At 43.9% G+C, this 24,773-nt stretch overlaps 2 protein-coding genes across 4 annotated transcripts in view; both read right to left on the bottom strand.

The window, feature by feature from the left end:
- Positions 1-8,232, bottom strand: part of CDC42EP3 (CDC42 effector protein 3) — a 24,626-nt gene extending 16,394 nt beyond the window's left edge. Inside the window, exon 1 of one of the 3 annotated variants that reach the window (XM_036873549.1) lies at positions 7,069-8,232. The gene's annotated coding sequence lies outside the window, so the exon portion shown is untranslated. Of the gene's footprint in view, positions 1-6,367; positions 6,698-7,068 lie in introns of those variants that run through there. The other 2 variants (XM_036873548.1, XM_036873547.1) reach the window with 2 other exon arrangements.
- On the bottom strand, positions 5,497-24,773 carry LOC118905777 (translation initiation factor IF-2-like). Its single transcript, XM_036872575.1, has 3 exons — positions 24,713-24,773; positions 24,385-24,547; positions 5,497-7,044 (listed from the first exon to the last, which is right to left on the bottom strand). Exons 1-3 carry the CDS (start codon positions 24,771-24,773, stop codon positions 5,967-5,969), a joined length of 1,302 nt encoding a protein of 433 aa, XP_036728470.1. The 3' UTR covers positions 5,497-5,966.

Below are 24,773 nucleotides of genomic sequence, written 5' to 3'. Positions count from 1 at the left end.
GATCAGTAAGCACACCAATGATGAATGGCTCATGCAGGCATGGCTGAGAGGTCTAGGTGAGCATTAGGAAACAACAACCCTCATCCTTCCAGCACCGGGACTGCCCAGTCTGTGCTGTAAGTGGACACATGGTACTGAGCCACCACAGTCACACCTGGGCAGGAGAAAGCCTCAGTGGAGGTTGCAACAGCCCGGCCGAGGAAGACTTTGAGGAAGTTCTGGTGGTGGCCTGATTTTCAGAGTACCTTGGATGATCATTATCACCAAAACCAAAGGACTGGAGGTACCTCCTTTTGAATTTGAACATTTGGTAGCCTGGGAAGGAATAATTTTACTATGGTCAGACTTAAGCTTGGGTAACTGAAAAGGATTTCTGGCTTAGCAATGCTAAGAGAAGATAACACAGGTAGGACTAGATTGCCCATTTTTTCATTAAGTCCTATTGTAAAAAAGATGAATGCCAAGCTAAACTAGGTTCAGTCCCTACTCTCAAAAGAGCCAGTAGTCTAGGCAGCCACAAGGGTCAACAAATGATCATTTAAACACAGTCAGTGTTAAAATAGGAGAAGGTACAAGACACTATGGAAAATGCCTCAGATGCAAGAAAAAAACAAACACAGAAAAACAGAATCACAGCTGTTTAGAGCCAGGAGAGAGCTTGGAGAACTTCCGCCGGCTTCCTCTGCACCCCCATCCTTCCCCATCGACATCTTCACAGGCAGAACCTACCCAGAGATGGGCAAGGATTCGCCTTGTGACATAGCTGGCCAGTCAAGGGCTTAGAACCCTATCTCCTGCTGTGTTAAAAATCAATGTTACGTGTCTGAACTGCTCCTTGGCCAAAAAAAAAAACAGTTTAAAAAATAAAAGGGAAAGAATTCACATATATTCTGAAATGGCAAAGCCACATTTCACCTAAAAACGCCTTTGCTTGTTTAAAAAGTTGTGTGTAGCCTAAATGATTATAATGGATTTGAACAGAACGGGTCTTTTTCAACTAAACACACAGTCATCTATCATTGGCATGATGCGTCTACAAATATGAACTTCAAGTTGTCACCAGAACATGACGGATTCCCAAATGTGTAAGCTGTCTAAATAGAGGCCTGACTTTGAAGTTCTCTGCCCTCCACGCTGGCTTGGGCTGCCCTGCCCGGATTTGCACTAGGTCTGTTTTTCAACACAGGGTTTTACATATTAGTATAGTAGTAAGACTGCTATGCTAATAGGTGTCACTGATCCTGGCTCACTGGATTCTAGAGCTAGAGATGATCTGAAATCATCTAGAACCAAAAGCCTTATCTTAGAGATGAGAATAAGACCCTGAGAGGTCACAGTTCCACAACCTGGGTCAGAGCTAAGACCAGAACCTATGTTTTCTGATCTCCAATCCCTCTGTGATTGTCTCCACTTAATTCTGCATGAGTTTTATCAAATAGTAGAATGGCGGGGTGTTTGCTAGCATCTTCTAGTGTGTTCCTGTGTCTCTGGCCCTGTACACCCTGTGGTTCTCTGAAAGGTTCTTGAGTTCCTTCAGCTCTGTAGGGCAGGCTACAGCGGGTGGTGTCTGCCTCTGGCTCGATGGGTCCCAAAGTGTTTCTTGCTAGACTAGTCCTGGCAGCTGCTCTGTGGGCAAAGTGATTTGATAGACACTATCTCCATGTGGAGATTCACTGTACCAGTGACATTCAATGCTCTGAAAAGTCCTGCAGGGAGGGACCTTCATCAGACTGGTTTCCCAAAGAATCCTCTTCTGATGCTATTCCTGTCTCAGAGTTCACATGAGGTGGTGCTGTATTAGCTAACTGCAGGTGTGTGATCTCTGTAACACTCTAACAAAGAAGCAAAGGCTAGAAGGTTAATGATGACTTTCTCAAATATGCAAATAAAACCCAAACCACTGAAAATCCAGGTTTTAAAAAATTTTAAATTTGAGATTCAAGGATTCTACTATTAATTCATGACTTGATCAAGAAAATACTAATTTGTACCCATCAGCCCTTAAACTCATCAGTTTTCTTGGCTATTCAGAAATAGCAAACTTTCTAATATCAATATGATTTGTATTATAAAAGTGTATGCTTTAATTTAAAAAACTGCTCTTCCACCAGAGGTACTGTCGAACTCAGTCATCACTATGAGACTGGGTGAATCCGGGCACTCAAGAAGTACATTAAGGCTAAGGAAGGCATCTTTTTCTAAAGGAAAGAACATACCTGACTGTTGCTGTAGAACTATCTGGCTACTGATATTATTTATTCTGGTTTGTGGGATGCTGTTTTGGTTTGTAACCTTGAAAGGATGGGGGCAGGAAAAGGGGAGATTCCAAATGGAGGTGAACAGCCCTAACGCTATTGCCCTCGGTTTTGAGACAACTTGGGTTATTTCAAGCCAAGACATCCTTTCCAGAACCCCTACTTCAGTCTGAGCAGCCTCCCACAGCTCATCACAAAACCACAGTATCAAAGGCGTGGAGGCCAGGCAGGCCCCTTGGGTTATCCGGGGCACCCCTCTAGGTTTCAAAGGCCTCCTTGCTCTATCTGTCACACCAGAAGGTTATCTGGCAGGGTCTGGGGCATGTGCAGAACTTAGAACTGTAATGAGGCCCGACTTCTGCCAAGGACAGAACCTTCCAGCACGCCTTGCTCGTGGTTCCTGCATCTTGCTTTAGCTCCTCTTGGGGCAACATCACGAGTGCCAGGGACTGCAGGGCCAGGCACCATGGATGTGGTCACCAGTCTCAAGGAGGTGACCATCCAGATCAGTTACTGGACCCTGCAACACCCTGACCTCTAGAACTTCAAAGTAAGGATGTGTTCCACACGCTACACTCCACTTCATGTTTGGGTCCTGATATTCCTAGTAAATCTCTTTGTTTATGGTATAAATTAAACTGCTCAGGTTACCGCTAGCAGTTTGATGCTGGATCCACTGCAGATGACTACTGGCCATACTTGTGAGTTGAACTATCTTCAATAAATAAAATAATTCACATGGTATTCCCAAAGGCTGGCAATTACTGTCACCTTCCTTTGGGCAGTGGTACTGTGAGATACAGTGTACTGCGAAGTGAGTTCTCTGTCAGAGGCCAAAAACCCTTAAAAGAGTCAGATTTAATAGCTTCCCTGGCCTTCCTCTCTGTTGGTGAGGGTGGGGTATTTATTTAGCATAAGGTCAGACAGACCTGAGTTCAAACCTGATTCTGCTACTTACTTAGCTGTGTGACCATGGCCAAGTTACTAAACCTTTCTGAGCCTGTGTTCTCATCTGGAAAATAAGAACAATACTATCGACCTCAAAGAGCAGTTGTGAATATTAAATGAGACAACTAGTATTAAGCACCTAGGGAAACAACAAAAGCAATAATGAAAGCATCAACTTTTTATTGGGTCTACTCTGGACCTGGCCTGTTCTGAGTGTGTTCTTTTTTAACTCATTTAATCCTCAGAGTAATATTATCCTCATTTTGTAACTGATAAACTGAGGTACACAGGCTAAGTAATTTGCCCCAAGTCACACAAGTATTAAGTGCCAGGGCCAAGATATGAACCCAGACAGCCTGCCTCAGAGGCTCTTAACCTCAGGGTTTTTTCCCCATCTCCTTAAGCAGAAGATGCTGATCTTTGTGGAAAATTAGCCATTCATTCATGCACATACTGGGTTGCCAAACTGCATATGCATGTTTAGGTATGTTCCTTACTGTGTAATTTGGGACAAATTATGTAAGAGGTCTTTCCACACCTGTAAAATGGGGATATTAACAGTGCCTTCTTCATAGAGTGATTATTAGAAATAAATGAGTCACTCAAGGTAAAGGGCTAAGAACAGGGCTTGGCACTTAGGGCAGGCTCCATGTAGGAAGTACCTTTGACATACAAATTCACGGAACAGTGGGATATATTAGGAGAATTATTTGGCTTCGGTGCTTGGTAAAGATTTTGTGGCTGGCTTAATCTAGTAGTTTCAAATGACTATACTGTCCTTGCTCTCTAGCAAACATACTGCATTTAAAAAATAGATTTAAGTTTTTATTCCATCAGTGAATAAACAGGTACACAGGATTCTGGTTAGAAAGAAATTAGGCCCGGCCTAAATAAAATCAGACTGAAAGCAAGAATTTTCATAATTTAAAAAAAAAAAAATCAGAGCAGTCTTCCTAGAGGTTTTTCAGGTTATGAATTGGAAGTCCACTCTCTGGATAAATGTTATGGCTACTGGGCAAAGAGCTTGTGAAAAATTTATGGCCTGGTAAAAGTCTTTCGGTGATGTAGGTTAAAACAACTTTATCCCCAATGCTGTTGAACACCACGAATTTTAGCAGGGAAAAAGGGCAGCTTTTGTGAACATGTTGGACATAAAACACCACTTTAAAGGAAAAGCTGGATAGCAGGTAGGACAAACCAGCTCATGTAAACAGTTCTGCAATGATTTTTATGGCATTGTATTTATTCATATTGCACCACGTTTAAATTTACAATAAAAAGCAAAAAAATGTGCAACACTCATTACTCTGGCTGTCTTTACATGTTCCACTGAGATACAAAACAATTTCACTGCTCAGATCTTAAGGGAAGGGGGAGCTCATCTTATTTCATGTCTGTAGCTGCTGCCATAGTCATAGCACCATGTTCCAATCATGGCATTCATAATGTAAATCTCTTGCAGATGATAACCACTGGAAAACAGGAACTGCCATGGATCCAGAAAGGCTTCCAAATTTCTCCTCTAATGTTCTTATCTGTGAGCCCAGAGGCTGGTACTGAGTGTTTTATTCAATGAGTGATGCCTTTTGGGAAACCTACATTCTTTAGGAGACTTAATGAAGAACTCTCAACCATTCCTTGGCTCTTTGACTATTAGTCTTTATCATTAATTTCACGTGTGACAATGCCAAACATTTCACAACTGCCCTAACTTATCTCTGAGTGTTTCAATCTAATCTGAAAACATACCTGTGTAGCTCATTCTTAACTGTCACAGGAGCTCATAACAGATCTTAGCTGGTATCAAAAAGAGAATCTCTGGAACTGTCCAGAAAAGAAGCTGCATTTCCTGGTCGTTAGATGAAAGACCTTTTCGAAGTTAGAAGGTTATAGGAGTCTTTTAAATTGCCTTAGGGATACCCCTGGGGCATCATCAGGGCTTCTAGGTGAGCCTTTTGTCTCCGCGTGCTTCCCTGGGAAGTCCCCAAGAAAGGCTTTCCTATTCAAATCTGCTGCTCTCCTGATTTGTGTTCTTTTTTAAAGGCAGCACCCCCAAGAAACTCCAGGATACTACTGTGAAGCCTAAGAGCTGGGGGGTGGGGAGGAAACCTTTGTCTCCCTAACACACTCATAAATTCCCTCCCCTTACCCAGCACCTCCCACCCCACCACCTAGCACGCATCAGCGGCGACTCCCCCAAATACACCAGGTCTGGAAAGATTCATGTTGCAATACCCTCTGACATTCCTATTCCCGCCCTCATTTTAATTCACTCACTTCTTTTTTTTTTTTAAACAAAATGTAATTACTTGACTGTCAGCTTGGGCTGCACTCTGGGGCTTTTACTCCTTTCAGCACAGCTGCGCTCCCGGCTTTGATGCTGCTGTCCACGCAGCTTGTCCCAGCCACAGCCTGGCTCTCGGTAATGTAACATTCAAGTGCATATTTATTTTTAAACTGACCTCTCAGACTGTACAGTATAAAGGAGGTCCTGCCAAAAAATATGCTACTTTCTATTTATAAGATGAAACACATGCCTCCCGAAGTCGAGAGGGGGATGGAGTATAATAATCCATAACGAAAAAATGGCCAGATCCATTCGTCCTCACATGTCCGATACTTGTCAAGACACTTAGTTTCAAGGAGAAAGGGGAAAAAAATATTGAAAACACTTCGGTTGTTCAGAAACCACCGTCCAAAAAAAAAAAAAAAAAAATCGACTGCCAGATCTGCAGGTTGGAGCCCCAGGCACAATGCCCCTCGTCAAGTGTGGAGAGGGCACCCAGCGGGTATTGCCACCTCAGATCTGCACCGTGCACCCTGTGCAGCCCTGATGCCAATCCACGGTGGGAGGGGAGCTGTAGCCATGTGCGGCTTGTTCTCAGATGGAAAAATGCAGTACGCGCCCAGAATGGCTGTCAATAGCTCGGAGGGTGCAGTGTAGCCGCGCAGCCTCACCGTGAAAAGTGGTGGGCACAAACGGTGGAGCTCTGCGATCTGGTCGTGCCGCTCGCACCCCTCCCAGTTTGCTTTATGTCCCCTTTGGTCCGTTGGACACCAGCTGGAAGGGGATGCCCTAGGTATCCCCGCTCCCTGTGCATTTCCAAGCCTAGCCCCCCGCGCACGCCGGAAGCGGCCACGGCCGCCGGTTTGGACATACTCACACACGCGCAGAGAAGGAGCCGTGGGCAGGCAGCAACTCACCAGCGGCGCCAAGGATCCCAGCCGCTGACCCCGGGGCCGGGCGCCGCAGTTCCCGAAGGCGCACGCAGTCCCTGCCTGCCACGCGCAGATCCAGCCGGGTCGGCCGGCGCGGCGCCTGCTCACAGCATTATGCGCTCCGAGACGGCGTGAAGGCGCCCAAGGCCGGGGTCTCCGGACTCGCCCCCAGCTCGGGCCCCACCGCTGCGCTCCCCGCCCTCTCGGGCTGCAGCCGGGAGAGAAGGTGCAAGCTAGACTGAGCGCTCCGTAGCCGCCCTCCGGGACTGAACCTGCGAAGGGCGGGGCGGCGCGGGGCGGGGCCGGCGGCGCGCGGGGCGGGTCAGGGCGGGGCGGAGGGCGGGGGCCGTAGGCAGACCCTTCTGGCCGGTGTACCTGAGCCCCGGCCCGGAGCGGGCGGACCGGGTTCACCCGCGGCCCGGCCTGCGGGCCCCCATAGGACAATGGATTTTCATCGTTACCGCCCCAGCGCCACCCCCAGGGATGCGGCTTCCCTGCGAGAAGCTGCGTTCGGCTCCCTCGGCACAAAGAAAGGTCTCGGGACGCTCGGTTCGAAGAGGGAGCCGGGGTGCTAGCTCCAGGGTGCCCGAGGACAAAGGGACTCCGCCCGCACCCCGGACACCTGTACTAAACCTTGTGTGCCCACCTCTCTTCGTCCCAACGATCCGATCTAGCCCGCAAAGCTCCGGCGCGGCGGGCGGGGGGCCCTCGGGGAAGAGAAGCCACCTGACCGCGCCGCCCCGGCCTGGCCTCGGGCCCCCGGGCCACTCGAAGCCCCGGTTGGGAGGGGGGAGGGTCGTGTTCTGACAGTTTCCAGCCTGATCCCCTTGGAGCTGCCGCCAAAACCCGGAGAGTGGATTTGGCGCACCGGAGACGCCAGGGGCTGCTGGCTGAGCAGGGGCAAGCGAACAGCCGACGCTGCAGGTTTTTCCAGTCCAGGGGGAGGCGTTTCCTCTCCCGCGGGGTCCCTAAAAGAGATCTGCCTAAAGCTGGGGCAAGCGGGTGGCGGCCGCCCCCGGACGAGCGACGGGGCGCAAGTGGCGCAGCGGCTGGCCCGGGAGCGTGAAATTCAGCCCTGGGCGGCACCTGCGCCCGCTGCGCGCCCAGCCCCTTCGCCCGGAGGCCGAACGTGGACCCGGTTAATTAATTTTCTTAATCCGTCTCCGTCTCTTCCTCCTCGAGTCTTCGGCCTGGGGAATGAGTAGGCGACAGGAAAGGGCGGTGTTTTCCGGTCGTAAGGTCCCAGCCCGCACGTTCGGCCTGGGGAGGGGACTGGAACCCTGGAGAGTCGGGCTCTCTGGGTCCGACCCCAGCCCCGGGACTCTCAGGTTGAATGGAAATCCTGGCACAAAGAGCGATCCTCCAGGGGGCCTTGACTTTACAGAGCGGTATCAGCTTCAGGTCATCACTGCGACGCCCCTGGGTCTGTCTGAAACCTTAAAGGATGCACATTAAGCCTATGTTGTAAACCTCGTCTGATGTTAAGGTGAAGTGAAAAGGAAACGGACACAACTGTTCTGGAAAGCAAAATACTTGGGTGGAGTGTTACAAGCCTCAAAGAAAATAATAGTTGGCAGGTCAAATGGCCATGAAGTTGGAAGTCAAATACAAAATTCAGCTGAAGTGATGTTAGAAATCTGACAAGCAAAACAGTCCATGAAGATAAGAGACCCAGCATCGTTTCTTTTCTTCAAATGACAACTACTCCGAAGTTTCCTTTGGCAGATACCTGAATTTTACTCCAGATTCCTAAGTTTTACTAGGGGTTCATATTTCAAAATATATGTTCCATTTGGCACTAATGTATATATTTTATGTATGAATTTATTGAAAAATATTAAATGTTACTGGCCTACTTAGATAAAATTATTTTATAAATATTTATGCATAGCTTTCATTGCACATAGTATTTTTATAAGTACAAATAATATGTATATATATTTATTAAATACCACATGAAAAATTCCTTTCGCACACACATTCTTTACACGTGTGTCTTGCGTGTAAAAATTTTTTCATTTGCTGTGTCATTAGATGCTGTTAAAAACACTTTATTTCCACATGACTAAGTAACTTGTTTTACAGCTTATGCAAATATAGAGTGGCAAGTTTTTTGAGGTAGCAATTTTATTCCCAAACCCCATTTTCACTTTTCTACACCATTCCTTAACTTCTAGAGATTTTCCCTCTCTGCCCTTTCTTTATGAGACTTCACTTCTGGGCTCTAAACAGTTCATCCAGAACCTACCCCTTCAAGGGCCTAGTGGTGCTGATTTGATTTATCATGGCTTCTTTGATGTTCCACATTATTTGTTTGCACTGAACATCTTGGTACTGAACATCTCCAGTGAGGGAGAATGCCCTTATATAGTGGATTATCCTTCCAAACGAGGCATTTCCTGTACCATGATGTCTTTTAGGTTTGGTGGATTTTTATTTCAATATGGAAGAGAGAGAAAAACTTTGCTTTAGGAAGATTTTAGGAGTTCTGAGATTCTGCTCTGGGTTACAGAAAAGTTCAGCACCTTGAAAAACAGGTGGTTACCTTAGAAAACTAAGTGAGACTAAGAAAGTGAACATAGAGAGGATATTTTAATTAGTTTCAATTAATGTACTTATATCTGTAGAGCAAGCATCTGTCAGGTCCAACGATGGGCTATTTTTCTAGTCCCTGTTGTGGGAGAAGAGCCAAGAAGTATTAGCAGAAACCTGCAATCTACTTAGGAGGCAGAGAGCAACAAGCCAGTGTATGCAGACAAATGCAGAATAAAATATTCTAGCTCCTTGCCATTAAGTATGGTCCTGGGACCAGCAGCACCAAGCCTCACTCCAGAGCTACTGAACTGGAATCTTCATTTTAATGAAATGTAGATGGTTCATGTGCACATTTGATGTGTGAGAAGCACTGGTCAAAAGGAGTGGATCTCAATCTTTTAAGTCACAGACTCATTTTAAAGTCTCATGGGACTTATGAACACTCTTGTGAAAACACGCACGGAGAATTACACAAACTCTTTCGCATTCAATTTCAGGGTTCCCCTGAACACCAATCTATTGATGACGAGGAAGTCCTAAGTAAAACCTCCGGTCACAGTGTCAGAAGAGCTGCTGAGTGTCATCCAGAAGAGTTAGGGACGGATTCTTACAGGAGGCAGAGCTTAAATTAAGTTTTGAAATATGGGAGAGACTGAACAGGGAGAGGAGTCAAGAAGGGTGTTTCAGGTGGGAGAAATGCATGGGTAAATGGGTCCAGAAGAGACAACAACAGATACCAATTTTTATACGGAGTAAGGTGAAGCTTAATGAGGAGACTGTAGATTGATAGCACCATCTCCTTGCAATTCATTATCACTGTTTGGACCTCCAAAAAATGAAACTGGACTGTGGGTTCAGTGGTTCTTCCACTTTGGGGGGAACCAGGAACCCTCTGACATATGGTTCTATGAAAGACCTCATTTCCAATGACCAGCTCTCTCTCTCTCTCTCTCTCTCTCTCTCTCACTCTGCCCTGGCCACATGGCCTCCAGGCTTTTCCAGGAACTCCAGGAGTGCCTGGGGCACTCCGTATGCCTGGGTACTTCTTCCCGCCCCCGCAACCAAAAGGATCCTTTAAGGTCTTTATTCAAATGAGACTTCAGAGGAGAGGCTATTCCTCTAGAATAGCAGCACCACCCACATTCCCTTTCCCTACTTAAAGCAGGAAGAATTTCTTCATTAACTGACATTATGTTATATTTACTTATAGATTCATTTATGGCCTGTTTCCTCTAATTTGTGGACTTCCTTTGCTGTTGTATCTTGCATACCCAAAGTGGGGGCTGGCACATAGTAGGTACTCAATAAATACATATTGAATAAGTGACCCCTTGACTACAACCAGTGATGAATGTAAAAGCCATGTTCACAAACTCCATAGCTCCAGAAATAGTAACATATTAAACATTCCTGAAATATACTATACATATGCTGAGACTGAATTTTCAACCACTTTTCTTTAGTCTAGCTGAACAAGAAATACTAAACACATGGAACATTTTAAGTCCTGAAATTCAAACATTTAAAAGTAAGGTTTACAAAAAATGTCTTTATAGTCCATGTACAATGCATAACTATTTCTCTTGTAGCAAAGCTGAAACACACTGGTGTGTACTCAGCTGGGGTTTTCCTCCAAAATGCCACATTCAGACTGAATTCTTGTGTGTATGTTCTCGATTATCCCCGCCCCCCCCTGCCCCAAGTTAGATTTAAGGAAAAATGTAAGAGAAACTGGAAGTTGAGAACATTTTGAACAAGAATGTCCTTATAGCTGGAGGATTCCCCTCCTTGCAACCCAAATAGAATTGCACCAGTCCTGGAAATAAAGTTAACCTGTGCTAATGAATTTGGCTGAACAGTTGCCAAAAGCTGAGGAATTTTCTAACCAGTGATCTCCCTGTAAATAAAGAACGTCAGGTCACATCTCTGTTAGGAGATTTCACTTTCGCCTAATCAAATGCAGCAGGAAATAGTATATATGAGATGGTGTGAGCATGCAGACTACAGGCCTAGCATACAGTTCTGAGCAGGTTAGACAGTGAACCACCAAATCCTAGGAGGACTCTTGGCATTTGAATTGGCTTTTGAACTCAGGCAGCACCAATTTTACTTGTGGATAAGGCCTTCAAATATAGTTGCATACTTAGTCTTGAATTTTGACTGGAAACCAGTGACTAATAAATAACATTACCTAATATCAATATTTAAATAGTCTTCCAGCTTAAAAAACCCTTTGACATTCGTCTCATTCTTCCTCATCTTAGGTTGTTTGTCCATGCTGGGTAGGTGAGGCCCTTAGGATTGATTTACAGTTTGTCTCTTTCCAGAAGGGATTTAAGGCAACTTAAAAGGCTTTTGTGTATAGTGAGGAGTCATTCCTATTATATTCTTTGTGATGTTCTCTTTCTCCAGAGAGCTGTATGTCTCCCTCCGTAGATTCTTTCAAGTCTTTGCTTAAATGTTAGCTCACCAGAGACCTTGAACACGTCCTATACGTTGGCCTTGCACCTCCACACATTCTGCATCCGCAGATTCAACTAACTATGGATTGAAAATATTCCCCCCAAAAAATTCCAGAAAGTTCCAAAAAGCAAAACTTGAATTTGCCACACACTGGCAACTATTTACATAGCATTTATATTGTATTAGGTATAACAAGTAATCCAGAGATGATTTAAAATATACAGGAGGATGTATGTAGGTTATATGCAAATACTATGCTATTTTATATAAGGAACTTGAGCGTCCTGGGATTTTGTTATCTATAGGTCATCCTGGAACCAATACCTAGGACTGACTGTATAAAATTTCACTCATCGTCCTTTTTATCTCTTTACCCCCCTTTATTCATAGCACTTACCATTCCACATATTGTATATTTATTTGTTTATTTTCTCCTCTACCCCACATCACTAGAATGTAAGCTCCATAAGAGCAAAAACTTTGCTTGTTTTATTCACAGCTGCATCCCAACAACTTGATCAGTGCTTGGCACATAGTAGGGACTTAATGAATATTTGTCGAGTGAGTAAATGAACATGTTCTCAGAGCTTAGTACAGATACCTGGCACATGATAAATATTTTTGAATCAAAGAATGCTTTATTGAATGAACTAGAGCAAGGTGTGTGATTCATTCAAGGTCATGCAGACAGTGAAAACTTGGTTTGTATAGATTTCAATCCCTGCTAATTCTTTCTCTGATGCGTCTTCATTTGTATACCTGGTAGCAAATCCAGACTGTTGCATTGTCAAAGTTTCTTTACTCATCCAATTTGGTACCTGCCAAAAAGAATATTATAGAACTACGACAGTGATTATAAGATGAGCAGGAAGTAAAATTTTGTCTGTTAATGTTCTGGGCTAGTGAGAAACAAAATGAAAAAAGAGAGGGGAAGAGAGAGGTCTGCAATGATACCCCCATTTCTCCTGCTCTCCTACATTCATTTATGCACTTACATGGAAGGACAGGTACCCATATACCTCCCCCCAACACAGGCACCAAACATACTCCTACCCTGCAGGTACATAATGTCTTCACCATCTCTGCCTTTCTTGTGTCACCTTACTTGTTTTACCCAGTGTCAGAAGTTCCTGTGCACAAAGGACAGACCATCTTCTGAGGGGCTTATTGCAGGTCACTTAATTTGGACTCGCACACAGAAAACCAGGACATGTGCAGTGGGGGACATCCAGGGCAGTCCTTACATTTACTTCACAGAGAACATTTTATAGGGATGTTTGAAAACCACATCTGACAATAATCTCCTGTTAGGGTCCCAAGGCCACTTAGGCTCAGGCTCAGGCCCCTTTGCTGCAGCTCACTCTGCTGATGGACCAGACTCATCAGCACGCCTCCCCCACCTGGCATTGTGGATGCTCTGAAGCCCACTTGTTAGCCTTTGTCCTCAACGCTGTGGAAACAATGGTTGTGGTATTTTCCTCAAGGAGGATAATAGATAGGTAGACGTGTGCCCTTGAGAGTGCTTTGAGCCGCCTGACTGCTGACTGAACTGGAGCAGGAGGGGCGGGGAGCCATTTCACACATTCAACATGAATTTATTGGGGGCCCACACTGTGCCAAGGAATTGGGCCAGTGATGTTGGCACTGCTCTCGGGCTGACCTATGTTTCTCTCATCTTTCCAAACCTACTTGACTCAATATGAAAACTGTGTTCCAGAGGCCTTCATCTTAACCTTCCAGGGACATCTAGATGCTCCTGACTGTGGTCCAGTCACTTGTCTGAGCAGAAGGACATGTTATGCAAATTAGGCACCCACACAAGAATCAACACACGGTAACCCTATGCTTTGTACCTAAGCCCAGAAATGCTGTGAGATTTATCAAGTGAACACTGAATGCTGAGCTTTTTCAAAGGTAGCTGTCTCCTTTGTGGCCCTATATTAAAATCTCTGTTCCTAGAGTGGTCTAAGACTCCTTTTTGGTTTGTAAAGTCCTATCTTTAAATTGTTTCTAATTGTGGATCTGTCTAGAAAGCAAAGATAAGAATTGTGCGCATTCATTCCATTATGCTGTAACTCTCAGGACCTGCTGCATAAATCTGCTTGATAGTGAATGCGACCTAACATTCTTATTGTTATGCAACATATACATGTTGAACACCAGAGTATAAGGCACTGTGACAGGTACTCTAAAGGATGCGAAGAAGAATATACTGCCTACACTTGGGCAGTTTATAATTTGTTGAGGTGATAAAGCAAGCATACAAATAACTATAATCCACGACACTATGTGATAAATGTCATCAGCTCCATGATAGTTTACAAATGCCAAATAGGGACACATGTTCTGATATGTTATCTGACAATGGGACAACATGTATCTCAATTGAGACCATCTGGATTATCTAGGATGGATGGTCCAGTAATACTGCTATTTCACTGTACATTAGTGGTTTTAAAGTTTTTTCCTTTTTAAATGGAATTGTAAGAAGGACCTTGGTATATGTTATAGGCAAAAGTGCAGCTGTTCTGGTTGAGCTGTAGCGGGGAGCCCTTCCCCTCTTAGCCCTCTACCCTTTCACTAAGGAGCTTCTTGAAACTTCCTTCTGACTCTCATGGGCTCCAAGAAACACAGTTGAAACTATGGCAAGATGATGAGCAAGTGGAGAGATTGCTTCTAGTTGGAGTGATCAGGGTGGCCTGATGGAGGAGGTGGCATTTGAAGTTAGTCTTAGTATAGGGTGATCATTGGACTTTGCATTGTATAGGGCTGAAGCATGTGTTCTAAGTGTACCTACACTAGGCACAGATCTTCACAACCTGGTAAATGGCCTCCATAGAGGGTGTCAGGGAGGATCCAGCACTTGGTCCCCTCCCAGTCACGTGGACTTCTCCCCTGACATTGCTGAATTTCATGGTGGTGAAGGATCTGAGGTTCATCTCTGGCCTCCTCTGACCTTCTCTCCCTTGCTCCTCTTCCTCCTCCTCCTCCTCCTCTCTATCCCACTATAAGGAACTTTCTGCTGTCCCTGTGTCTGCTCAAAGGCCCAGCTTCTCTGGATATTTGTCCTTTGCCAGCAGCTACACTTACAGTGGATTCTAACATTTATTTCTTTAGCAGTAGACCCCAGAAGCAGACACCCAAGTCACGGCAACAATGAGTGAACATTACTATCCTCAGAGAATGCTGTGCTTTCTTCCAAGGAGGCCAGGCTTGGGTGGGAGGACCCACTCAGGAGCCATAGAACCAGTGAACTAGAACCCTGGTCCTTCAGCATAGCTAATTCTGGCTAATCAAGGTTTTACAGCACCTTGGAGTATAGTTAACATTGATTGGGAAGTGGGCTTCCTACTCTGAGGTTCATGCTGTCTTGCAATACCCAAATATTAGGATTTTAGATGGAGGAACGAGCAAATCTCAGACACTTATTCTCTTCCTTAATTGCTTTATTATCCCTTGTCAGGCTAAAGACCTAGTTAGCTATAAAAGAAAACAGGGTTTCCACAGAAAGATGAAAGTCATACCCAGACTTACAGACGTGTGAGGGTTGTGCAGAAAATTCAATTTGATTAAAAAATATATTTGTTGAGGTTTTTTTCTTTACTTTTTAAAGCAGTCTTAGGTTCACAGCAAAATCACGCAGAAAGTGCATAGAATTTCCATATACCTTCTGCCCCTACACTCATACAGCCTCCCCCAGTATCAACATCCTGCAGCAGAGTGGTACATTTATTACAATCAATGAACCTGAGTTGACACATCTTTATCAGCAGTCCACAGTTTGTGTTAGAGTTCACTCTTGGTGTTGTACATTCTGTGGGTATGGACAAATACATAATGACCTGAATCCACCATTATAGTATCATACAGAATAGTTTTACTGCCTTAAAAATCAGCTGTACTTCACCTATTCATCCATCCCTTCCCCCTTATTCCTGGCAACAACTGATCTTTTTACTCTCTCCATAGTTTTGCCTTTTCCAGAATGTTATATAGTTGGAAGTGTATAGTAGGTAGCATTTTCAGATTGGCTTCTTTCACTTAGTAATACACATTTAAGTTTTCTCCATGTCTTTTCATGGCTTGATAGCTCATGTCCTTTTAGCACTAAATAATATTCCATTGTCTGGATGTACCACAGTTTATCAATTCTCCTACTGAATTTTTGTTGAGTTTTTACTCTGAATAAAGCATTAAACTATATGCAATTAGGGGATATAATAACATAAGACATAGTTTATAAAACAAGACATTGTTCTGTTGTTCAAGGAGCTTACACTCCACTAGGGCCTTTTGTTAAGGGGCGGACTGGAGCAAAGCTGTTACAAGGAAGGAGAGGTTCCAACTGGTTAAATTCCAGGCCTCTTGAAGAGAAAACACATGAGGAGGGATGAGAAGAATGGGTAGGATTCCAGCGTAGTTATGGGCTGAATTGTGTCACCTCAAAATCCATATCTTGAAGTCCTAGCCCCCAATACCTCAGAATGTGTCAATACTTGGAGCTGGGGCCTTTAAAGAGGTAATTAAGACTAAATGAGGTCTTATGGGTGGACCCTAAGCCAATATGACTGGTGTACTTATCAGAAAAGGAAAAGACATCAGGGATCATGCACAGAGAAAAGGCCCTCTGATGACACAGCAGGAGAGTAGCCATCTGCAAAACGAGGAGAGAGGCCTTAGGAGAAAGCGACCCTGCCTGCATCTTGATCTCGGACTTCCGGCCTCTAAAATGTGAGAAGACAGTTGCGTGTTGTTTAAGCCACCCAGATTTTTGTATAGCAGCCCTAACAAACTAATACAAACGTGAAGATGGGAAGGTGGGTAATTCGACGGTGAGAATGGCCTGAGGAATGTGCAGAGCCTGGGAAACATGGCTGAGCTCAAGAACACGACAGAGCCGAGGTTGGCTGGTTGTTGGGGCCATGTTACCAGGCTGTGCTTGGCCTCGGGGTAGCCAGCAGAGGGGAGTTCATGAAGGTGCCGCGGTGGGATGGGTCCCGGGATTTCCCTTGTGAGTTCAGCCACCATGGCAGCGGTGCCTTGGTCTTCGTAGGTGTTTGTATTCTACAAATGTCTTTAAAAAACATTGGCTTGCTTCTATTTTACCCTTGGTGCCGGCACACAGTGGTTTTAATAGGCTGAATCTGCAACACTAAAAAACATGTTTTGACAGAGAAACACTAGCTAAGAAGATTCTGTGGTGTTTCTTGTCACCGGGCAAGCACCAGGCCTTTCCTGGCTTTCCTTCTCAATCTCAAAGCAAACAGTTCTCCAAAATGGTGCTGCAGACATGTCTGACTGATTAAAAGAACATCAGAGCTTAATGGGACCTTAGAAGTCACTAATTCTGCCCCCCCCCCATTTTATAGCAGAGGAAATGGAAGCCTAGAAAAAGTTAGTGACTTTCTCAAGATCATCCAGTTAGTTAGTAGCAAAGGCTTCTAAGTCTAGAAAGTTGTTGTTATTATTATTATTACTTTTTGCTAAATAATTTTGATTTTATTTGGAAAAAGAGGCTCATCCCTGCAAGGATTAGGATGGGAAAGTGCTATGAATAATGTCTCTGGAGGGACCCATGGCATCAAGGTGAAAATTGTGTACTCTGGAGTCAGACACCAGGGTTCAAATCCCAGCTCTCCACTGGCTAGTTGTGTGACCTTGGGGTTCCTGCTTAAGCTCTCTAAGACTTAGTGCTTTATCTGTAAGAATGGTGTTGTTGAGGGGAGGTTATCATGGAACTCATCTTGAGAGAGGGTATCAAGATTAAGTGAAATAGGGACTTCCCTGGCAGTCCGGTGGTTAAGACTCTGAGCTCCCAATGCAGGGGGCATGGGTTTGATCCCTGTTCAGGGAACTAAGATCCCACATGCCACATGGCGTGGCCCCCCATAAAGAAAAACAAGCAAAAAAAACACAATAGGAAGATTAAGTGAAACAGTTCTTATGAATGTGACTGGCACATTATCAAACCTCAAAAAAAGTATAAACCTCAAAAAGAAAAAAACCTCAAAGTGTTTTTCCTACCCCACAAGGATAGTCTTGTTTGTCTCTGTGTCCCTAGGACCTGGAACAAGCCCTGTCACAGAGTCCATGTGCAATAAATGTGTGTTGAATGAATAAAACATCAGAAGTGGCCCAGGAGGAACAATAGCACATACAGCTGGGAAAAGAAAAAGGAAAACAGATGATAAAAAATGGATAAGGGAGATCTGCAAATACTGAGATTCTTAGGCAAGTGGAAAGATTTGAGAAATGTTCAATGGGAGTAAATGGGAAAGAAGAATCTCTCACCTCCAGGGGGTTGCATGGGACCATACAACAGGTGCGCTTGACATGCCTTGCAAAGCATGAAGTACAAAACAGGTGTGCAGGAGCCATCAATACCAGAAGCAGCCTCATCTTACTAGGATTTGAAGGAGAGGTTACCCCAAGCATCCTGAGAGGCATACACTGTTTAGACCTCAGGAAGCAGGGAGGTCAAGGGGGAAGAGACTGAGGACAGTCTCAGGCAGCACCAGTAAAAATAGACCCAACAATAAAGACTTTGCAAGGTGGAGTGTATTAAGCATATCTTTTTATTCTGATGCTTTGACATCTTGGGGCCATGCGGATACTGGAAGGGGCTGCCCCTCTCAGGGTTAGGCTAATTCCCAGAGACAGCAAACAGCTTGCATTTATTTTTTTATTTTCTTTTTTTTTTTTTTTTGGATCTTAGTTCCCCAGGGATCGAACTTGTGCCCCCTGCAGTGGAAGCGCAGAGTCCTAACCACTGGACCGCCAGGGAAGTCCTGGGAACATGTCTTTTATATGCACACCAACCAATCCAAAGGCCATACCCCAGCCACCCCATTTAGATCAGGCTCACAAAGGGCTCTCAGTGGGAACCCACCATCCCCCTGCCCCAATAAGCTGAAGACCTGATACCAGACAACAAGAGACCTCCCACCCCCAACCCAGAGCCCACTGAAATTACTCAAACTAGCCGATCCTAAACCTGCTTACCCTGTCTTGCCTTGCCTTTCCCATGGAAGTCATGATACAGTTTTTCACTCATGTTTTTCCCCCTTGTTCCTCTTCCTTCTGTTAGGCCCTGGTGCTTCCCCATGTGGTCTGCATGGTGTGCCATGGCTCCTGTGTCTAGGGATCTATGACTATAAAAACCTTCAGGACAGTTTTTTCCATGTCTGCGTGTCTTACCACACCTGACTAAAACACACCCCAGGTACCCTTACAAAAAGGAGCCATCCGTGTTTCTAGGATTGTCCTCTCTACCCAGATGACAGCCCTCTCTTCCCTTATTGAGCATGTTTTTCACTTTGGTTTGGAGTTGATATTCTCCTGTGTTCTGAGAAGTTACTTTCTGCATCTCTCTCTCTCTCACTGTCTCTGTCAGTCTTTCTGTCTCTCTCATTTATCTTATTAGCCCACACATCTTTTTTGCTCTCTTGTTTGAGGTTGGAGGACAGAGGAGCTAAAGCTGAATGGAGGAAACAAGTTGATGGTTTCTACACCCATTTCTTTTTTTTTTTTTAATTATTTCTACTGGATTTATTTTTTTTCTTTTAAATATTTATGTATTTATTTGGTTGCATCGGGTCTTAGTTGCAGCTCGTGGGCTCCTTAGTTGTGGCATGCGAACTCTTAGTTGCAGCCTGCAGGTGGGCTCTAGTTCCCTGACCAGGGGTTGAACCCGGGCACCCTGCATTGGGAGCACGGAGTCTTATCCACTGCACCACCAAGGAAGTCCCCTCTACAGCCATTTCTAACATGACCCCAAAGAAGTACACCTCTTCTCCTGTAGCCTGAGCTATTTCAAAACTGCTCTCAATGCCAGTGACTCAGATTTCTTGTTTAGTTTTTAACTTTTATTCCCCACTCCTGACAAGCTTTTAATATTTTTAAAAAGTAGCCAAACAGCAATGTGATATTATCATTCACCTATTAGAATGGCTAAAGTTTAGAAAACTGACAATACCATTTGCTGGCAAGGATGTGGAGCAACAGGAACTCTCATTCATTGCTGGTGTGAATTCAAAATGGTAACAGCCACTTTGGAAAACAGTTTGGCAGTTTCTCACAAAGTTAAACATAGTCCTTCCATAGGACCTAGCAATCACACTCCTACATATTTACCCAACTGAGTTGAAAACTTATGTCCACATGAAAACCAGCATGGGAATATTTATAGCAGCTTTATTCATAAATGCCTAAAACTAGGAGCAACCTTCAGTAGATGAATGGCTAAACGAATGATGGTATAGTCATACAACTGAAAGAGCAATCAAACCACACAAAGATACGGATGAATCTTAAATGCATGTTGCTAAGTGAAAGAGGCTAGTCTTCAAAGGCTACATTGCTATATAATTCCACTTATATGACATCTTGGAAAAGGTAAAACTCTTATAGAGATGGTGGATAGAGTAGTGGTTGCCAGGGACTTGGAGTGAGAGAAGAGTTGAATAGGTAAACCACTGGGGATTTTTTTAGCATGGTGAAACTATTTTTATGATGCTGTAAAAATGGTAGGTACATGAAACTATGCATTTGTCAAAACCCATAGAACTTTACAGCACAAAGGGTGAACCTTAATTGTGCAAATTAAAAAAAACCATTTAGGAGGTTGTAGGATCCCAGAATGGAATACAAAATATGAGGAAAGAATCTAACTGTATTATAAATGCATGAACAATTTCACTGAAGGGGGTGGGGGAAAAGTGCTGACCTAAGTACATTTTGAAATAAGTGGAGTCTGTAAAGTTAAAGGCAAAAGGAATTATACAGAAGCACTCTAGTTTATAAAGTCATTTTCTACAAGGTTACGGGCTAGCAATTATGTAAGTTCTCTACAGTGCACTGGAATTGAGCAATTAAGTAATGGATGGCTGAGGGTGGGAGCCAGGTTTCTCACTATAGGGAAGAGGATCTAGACAAGCAAGGGGAGAAGGCTAGGATGATCCATGTGGTACTGGGTTACAGTTGGAGACATCAGTATGAACCTATATTTAGCTTAATATAGAGATAGACAGTTAGATAAAAATTTATAGATATATGTGTATATATACATGTTAACATGCATACATACACATTCTTTCTCTGTTAGCTGAGAGGGCCTACAAGTGACAACACCCCAGTAGCTCCCAGCACACCCAGATTATGGTCTCTAATACCATTCTCCCATAAAAGAACTAGGGCTCCATGGAGAAATCTCTGACTCTAGAACTAGGGCAGGAAATATACAAGACGAGCCTGGAGCATCTTGTAGTCCCAGAAAGTAAGGAAGTGCTCAAGAGAACCCCACAATGACTGGAGTATTTTAAGGGACACAGGAGCCAACTGAAAGAGCTCTGGATGGCCAAAGCGGGAACGATTTGAGCAACAAAATAATGTTGGGTTATAACTCAAAGCATAAATATCCATGAATCCATGATGATATAAATAAGTGATTGAATAAATAAATAAATAGGAGACAATAGATACATCTCCCCTGCAGATGAATTCCAAATAATTTATGTAAATATTTCTCTGTGAAAGAGTAGAGTATAACTCCCCACTCAATTGTGGGCTGCATATAGTGACTTCCTTCCAAAGAATACAGTATGAAAAGATAGGGGAAAAGTAACTTGACAGTGGAGAAACCTGACACACACAACCTCAGCCAGGTGATCAAGGCCAACGTCAACTGTCATACATCATACTGATAATAATATCAATATGTAGCCTTCACATGATTTGATGAGAATGGCACTTTATCTCTGTGGTCTTCCTCTCAAAAACTCATAGCCACAGTCTAATCAAGAGAAAACATCAGACAATTCCTAACTGAGGAACATTCTACAAAATACTTGACCAATTCTCCTCTAAACTGTCAAAGTTATCAAAAACAAGGAAAGCCTTTGAAACTGTCACAGCAAAGAAGAGCCTAAGGAGACATGACAATTACATGTAATGTGTTGTGCTGAATGGGATCCTGGAACAGAAAAAGAATATTAGGTAAAAACTGCAGAAATCTGAATAAAGTATTTTATTCAGACTTTAGTTAAAAATAATGTATCAATATTAGTTCACAAACAGTTACAAATGTACCATATTAATGTAAGATGTTAATAACAGGGAAACGGTATATGGTAACTCTATTATCGTTGCAATTTTTCTGTAAGTCTAAAACTATTTTAAAATAAAAAAAGTTTATTTTTAAAAAAGTGCTGGGAAGAGGATCTGGGCTTAATTATTTTGTTTACAGCTGGCTTCTGTCTTTAACTCTTTCCTCTATAATTTAGAGCTTAGAAATTTAACTTTTTAAATAATAAAATGAATAATTTTTTTTTTTTTTTTTGGCTGCATTGGGGCTTCATTGCGGTGCACAGGCTTCACATTGCGGTGGCTTCTCTTGTTGCAGAGCACGGGCTCTGGGTACGCGGGCTTCAGTAGTTGCAGCACACAGGCTCAGTAGTTGCAGCACGTAGGCCCTAGAGCGCACAGGCTTCAGTAGTTGAGGTGCATGGGCTCAGTATGTGAGCATGTGGCTCACAGGCTCTAGAGCACAGGCTCAGTAGTTGTGGTGCACGGGCTTTGTTGCTCTGCGGCATGTGGGATCTTCCCAGACCAGGGATCGAACCTGTGTCCCCTGCACTGGCAGGTGGATTCTTAACCACTGCACCACCAGGGAAGTCCATAAAATGAATAAAGTTTAACTCATCATAAATAAAGAGCTTTCTCTCAGAAAATTGGAAGTAAACAATTAAACCAGCCAAAAACGGGGTTGATATGTGTATAAAATATAGGACTCTATGTTTTTTTCCATACTAATAAGGGTTGATGATTGCACTATTGATGTGCATTACTGAAAGGCAACTATGAAAGTTCCATGACAAACATAAATTTTAAATTTAGTTATAGTCTATATTGATGCATACCTTCAGTATACAAAATACTGCCGGCACTGGATGTGGTTTGAAAATGGATGACTTGAGAGAATCCTGGTGAACTTGAACCCTTAAGTATCAATAAATAGGTAAGTGGATATTTTGAAATTTTGACAAGAAACTCCTGCTCACATTTGCCCTGCACTGGCAAGTATATGTCTGGCAGTCTTTGGAATCCTCTAGAAATTGTGTAGACTCTAGTGGCCATCATCCCTAAGAAGATGGGCAGCTCTGAAATCTTCTCTGAAGGTCTCTGGTGGCCACAATTCTCTTGAGAAAGTGCAGGAAGACAGAGAAAGTAACCTCTCTGCAAAGCAAGTAGTTAAAGGACTTTCTCTTGGTTTAAATACTGACCCTGGCACCACCTCTACTCTCCCCCCAGATCCAATTTGTCACCGAGTCAGATAGATTGGACTACCTCATGTGGCTTCTCATAGCCATCAGGGTAAAATACAAAGTACATAGCTGGCTAAAAATAACTTCTGTTGTGCCCTGGCTCTTGCCTACTTCTCCAAACTCATCTTCCAAACCCTCCTCAGTTTCTAAGCACACTGAGTTACTTGTGGGATTCAAAACTGCCACGTTCTTTCACTGCTCTGTGTGTGTAGTGCTGCCTCTTCTTCCTAGAATACCCCTCCCCCACCCTCCATCTGACTACCACTTCCCTGTCCTTCAAGGCTCCCTGCCTCTGTCAAGTGCTCTGGGGTCCTGTCGGCTGGGCTACTGTCCCTCCTCTGTATTATTAGAGCTCCTTGCCCATGGCTCTGTCCCATTTCTTATCTCCTGGAATGTACCTCACCCCTCCTTCATATTCTCTTACTCATCCTTCAAGACTCCCCTTTGGTAGCCCTCCTCCCATTAGTCAGAGTTAATCTTCCCCTGCTCCGGTGAGTCATTAAGATTTTTTCCCTCTCTCATAGTCCTGAGCTGCATCTGACTTGTGTTAGTTGTTGGCATACATATTTTTCTGGATTTTTCACCTCATTGCTGTTTCAGAACAGGCAGCTTATCTGCACCTTTTATTTTAGCACAATGTCTGGCCCAACACCTGCTGATTAAGGTAATTGCCCTCTCTGTGGTTACAGTGGCCTCTAGGCAACTAAACATCTCAAGGCAGATGCTTGAGGCTGCCCCAGTTGGCCCCATTTCTGGACAGGCTATGCCAGTCTTTATATGACTCAATGAGCTTCAAACAACAAGGAAATGGAACTTACAGCATGTTTATTTCTCCTCTCTAGATACCTGTTCTGCAATCATGACCAGACAGAAGGATTAAACCCAGACCAGAATCTGAAACATAAAAGGCCTTGTCAATTACACCATTGTTTCCTGCTAGAGCAAGCAGAGAGGCCTCTGCTGCACATTCCTGGGACATGAATAATATCAGTTGTGATTACACTTCAGTATCTCATCCATCACCAGCCTGTGAACATTGACTATAACCTAATTAGGAAATGTGAAGGTCCCTTTGCTGGGGATGAGTGCCCCGGAAACACAGGTCCACTTGCCTCTCCCCATGGTAGGAACCCTTGAGGCTCACACACAGGTTTGCAGGGTTCTAGGACAGACCTCACCCGTCTAGTCTGCATTCCTCACATAACCACCAGTAAGCCGAGATCACAACACCTTGGATTCCATCCTATATTACACTCCTCAAATGCATTGCAAAGGAGATATATCAGGACTGACACAACAGTCACTTTCAAATGGATGTTAAAGTATTAACTAAGTGATTAACTCGCTTTGCCTAATGCATTTTTTGTTTACTGCTTTTGACTGGCTTCAATCAGGAATGCTGAATTTGTCGACAATTGGCTTCTCATCTTTTACTGAATTCTTCTAAACCTGTTTGTCTTTTCCTACACAGCTCTTAAAACGCATTCAGAGGGCTGCATTCTATCTTCCAAAGTGCAGAGACCAGAGGACTAAGGATGTCTGCAGGCTTAATTACAGGCGATGAGACACCTTCCTTAAAATTCCTTTGCAGGAGTAAAAATGTACAGGCTCTTCTCTGTACAAAACGCTCACTGAATCCTCACTTCTCATTCACGGACTTTAACTTGTGGCATTCATTATTCAGTCCTCTGTCCACGCACTTTTCCGACACTCGTTGAGCATCAGCTGTGGTGCCAATCCGCTTCACCCCCACCGTGCCCCAGCATCCAGCATTTACAGAGTAATTAGCAGGGGCAAAGAAGAGGCCTATGGGCACAGGCAGTGAGAGGAACTCACCTATTCCAGCGCCCAGCCAAGCACACAAAGCCCCAAGCCACTGAGCAAACTGATAAGTCAACTTTAATTCTACTGGAAGATGTTTTTTGTCAAACCACCCTCTGCCTACTTAGTGTACATTCCTATAAACTATACCTTGCCCTGATAATGTGTGAGCTTCGGTGTCATGATCCAAGGTTCTTTTGCTGTTGGGCAT

This window comes from Balaenoptera musculus, chromosome 13, assembly GCF_009873245.2.
Source record: "Balaenoptera musculus isolate JJ_BM4_2016_0621 chromosome 13, mBalMus1.pri.v3, whole genome shotgun sequence".
In the NCBI taxonomy this organism is placed as follows: Eukaryota; Metazoa; Chordata; class Mammalia; order Artiodactyla; family Balaenopteridae; genus Balaenoptera; species Balaenoptera musculus.
Note: the sequence above shows the minus strand (reverse complement) of the source record. Positions and strands in the feature narration are given on the sequence as shown.